We start from the raw sequence: 3,043 nt of genomic DNA on the forward strand, positions 1-3,043 counted from the left end.
CCGTTAAAAATGAAATACCCCATTCGTCCGATTCTTAGTAAATTATTTTCTTTTTTTTGGATATTACACTCTAAATGATACTCTCTCCGTCCATTAAAGATGACTTACTTTCCTTTTTGATTTATCCCAACCAAGATGACTCATTACTAAAATTGAAAACCCTTTTATCTCTACTTTGTTCCTTCTTTCTTACTTTACTCTCTCCACTTAACACACAAAATAAAGATACATAAATCTCGTGCCGCCCAAGGAAGGGGTCATTTTCCTTTGGACGGGGGGAGTACTACATTTCTAAAAATAGAAATATCACTATCTCTACTTTTTTCCCCTCTCTTACATTATTCTCTTTACTTAACTCACAAAATAACAATACATAAAATTTCTTGTCTAGAAATGTTCCACTTAGAGTGTGATGGAATTTTTCGGCACGGAATTTTATATAGTGTAGTTTTGTGAGTTAATGAGAATAAAATAAAGAAAGAGTAATGAAAAAGTAGAGATGATATTTTTTCTATTTTAAAAAAACGTTTTATTTTTAATAAGAAAATTAAAAAAAAAATGTTTCATTTATAATGAGACAAGAGATTACACGTCAGAGGGAGAAGGACTATAGTGAGTTTTCATCATTTCATTTTTCACCAAAAATTACATTCCTCCTTAATTCCATATTATTCATACTACAAATGAAGCACCCACCCACCATTTCTCCCATTACAAAACTCCCCTCTCACATTCCTCAAATCCAATCCAAAACCACAAACACTTTTCTTCTCCTCTCATCTCCTCCAAATGGATTTTGAAGATTTATGCAACACAGGACTGGTTTTGGGGCTGGGAAACTACTCACCATCATCACTCACCTCCAAAAACCCCACAAAAAATGGTGATCACATTAGAAAAACCGCGGAGCCGTCATTGACTCTGAGCCTCTCCGGTGCGAAGAAGGACGATTCCGATCTGTACAGACAGGACAGCGCGGCGTCGTCCTTCCCCACTGTTAGCGTGAAGAGAGAGAGAGAAGTCAGAAGCGAGGATGAAGAAGAAGACGGCCCCAACGATAGGAAGAAACTTAGGCTTAGCAAAGCGCAGGCGGCTCTTCTTGAGGAAAGCTTCAAGCAGCACAGCACTCTCAATCCTGTAATTAATCATCTCTTTCTCTCTCTCTCACTCACTAATTTATAGGAAAATATCTTTGCTGATTTGGCTTCCTTGATCAGAAACAAAAGCAAGATCTGGCTCGTGAATTGAAGCTCAGACCACGACAGGTTGAAGTCTGGTTTCAGAATCGTAGAGCCAGGTTTGGTTTCATCCTAATTTCATTTCTATATACGGCCTCCGCATCCATTGTCCAGAATATGAACTCTTTTCTTTCTTGTTCGTCCCACAAGAATATGCATTTTTTAACTTTGAAAACATTTTTCTTTTTTAATTTTAATGAAATGAGACTCATTTTTCATTAACAATATTAATTACCTTTTCTTTCTACTTTATTCTTACTTTAACAATTATACATTAAAACGGTGTTCAACAAAAATGTATATATTCTTGTGGGGCGGGATATAAAGAAAAGGAAAATTAGTTATAAAAATCATAAACTTTCACAATAATCATATTTCCCAAAACCTTTAAAAAGTGGTCTTAAAAATTATTACTCCCTCTATCCCATTTTAGCAGTCCTGATTTAACATTTTTTAGTGTCCCACTTTAGGAATTCCGATTGATAATAGGCCTCGCATTCCACTAACATTCTTCCACTCACATTTTATTAATACTCCATATAAACGTAAGACTCATATTCTACTATCTTTTTTTACCAAGTTTTCTTTACATTTTTTAAAACTCGTGTCAAACTCAAATAAGACTCCTAAGTAGGACGGAGGGAGTAACGTTTTGAATTGCGTGAATTTTTCACACTAAAATTTTTTCGGCATAAATTTTGCTTATGTGGAATGGCGACACTAATTATAGAGCATTCATATCATCAATAGTTTCGTCTTCGCCACTAGATAGACTATAGCTCCAACTATTACATATAGTTTTTTTTGGCATTACATGTAGGTATCGGAAACTTTAGTGCAGGAAATCTGCACAATTCGAAAAGTTTGTGATTTTTAAAATTATATTTAAAATTTTTGTAAAATACTAAATTTTTGTAAAAGTGTTTTTTTTACCAATTTGCCTAAAGAAAACATTAATTAGTGTTTATTTTTGTTTAAAATTGATAGAACTAAGCTTAAGCAAACAGAATTAGACTGCGAATTCTTGAAGAAATGCTGCGAGACGCTGACGGATGAGAACCGGCGACTGCACAAGGAATTGCAGGAGCTCAAATTATCTCAGCCGCTTTACATGCAGCTGCCGGCGGCAACGCTCACCATGTGCCCTTCCTGCGAAAGGATCGGCGGCGCCGTTGCCGATAACACCGCTAAGACCTTCATCAAGCCTCACTTTTATAATCCTTTCACCAATCCATCCGCAGCTTGTTGATTCAATTTCTGCAAAAAATATAAGGAATCCCCCACAACCCTGTTTTTTATTCGGTTAAGGGCTTGTAGAAAAGCAAGATATAAAATTATATATGTTCATCTAATTTATAGAAATTAGGAAATTACTAATCATCTTTTCTTTTATTTTTTCTTTTCTACTCTTAGTTGCGTGTGTAATAGTTTTATATTGTAATTATTTTAATTAATATACTGTATTTTTATGTTACTTTTTTTTCAATTATTGGTCTATGGACTATGATTACTGATTGATTACATTTTCATATGAATTACTCTCTCCGGCTCTATAGTAGATTTGTTTCTTTTTTACACGAAATTTAAGGAAAAATTGTGTTAAATAAATTAAGTAAATAAATAATAAAGTAGGAAAGAAAAAAGATATAGAGATGAAGATAGAATACAGTAATTGATGAGAAAATAAGAGAGAAGAAAAGTTTTTATTTTTTGTTAAAATAGAAAATGACTCGGCTACAATGGAACAACAAAAAAGGAATACTACTCAGCTAGAGCGGGATGTAGGGAGTATTACTTACACCCTT

General features: G+C 33.9%; 1 protein-coding gene across 1 annotated transcript; it reads left to right on the forward strand.

Moving 5' to 3' along the window:
* Window positions 1-676: 676 nt before the first annotated feature.
* LOC121769090 (homeobox-leucine zipper protein HAT22-like) lies at window positions 677-2,776 on the forward strand. Its single transcript, XM_042165773.1, has 3 exons — window positions 677-1,137; window positions 1,218-1,297; window positions 2,226-2,776. Exons 1-3 carry the CDS (start codon window positions 790-792, stop codon window positions 2,485-2,487), a joined length of 690 nt encoding a protein of 229 aa, XP_042021707.1. The 5' UTR covers window positions 677-789; the 3' UTR covers window positions 2,488-2,776.
* The last annotated feature ends 267 nt before the right edge of the window (window positions 2,777-3,043 follow it).

This window comes from Salvia splendens, chromosome 15 (genome assembly GCF_004379255.2).
Source record: "Salvia splendens isolate huo1 chromosome 15, SspV2, whole genome shotgun sequence".
Classification (NCBI taxonomy): domain Eukaryota; kingdom Viridiplantae; phylum Streptophyta; class Magnoliopsida; order Lamiales; family Lamiaceae; genus Salvia; species Salvia splendens.

Excerpts from the sequence above, each read along its gene's own strand:
- LOC121769090 (XM_042165773.1), top strand. The coding sequence starts at position 790 with ATGGATTTTGAAGATTTATGCAACACAGGACTGGTTTTGGGGCTGGGA. Across the intron at positions 1,138-1,217 it reads AGCACAGCACTCTCAATCCT|AAACAAAAGCAAGATCTGGC; the intron begins GTAATTAATCAT and ends TTCCTTGATCAG. Across the intron at positions 1,298-2,225 it reads TTTCAGAATCGTAGAGCCAG|AACTAAGCTTAAGCAAACAG; the intron begins GTTTGGTTTCAT and ends TAAAATTGATAG.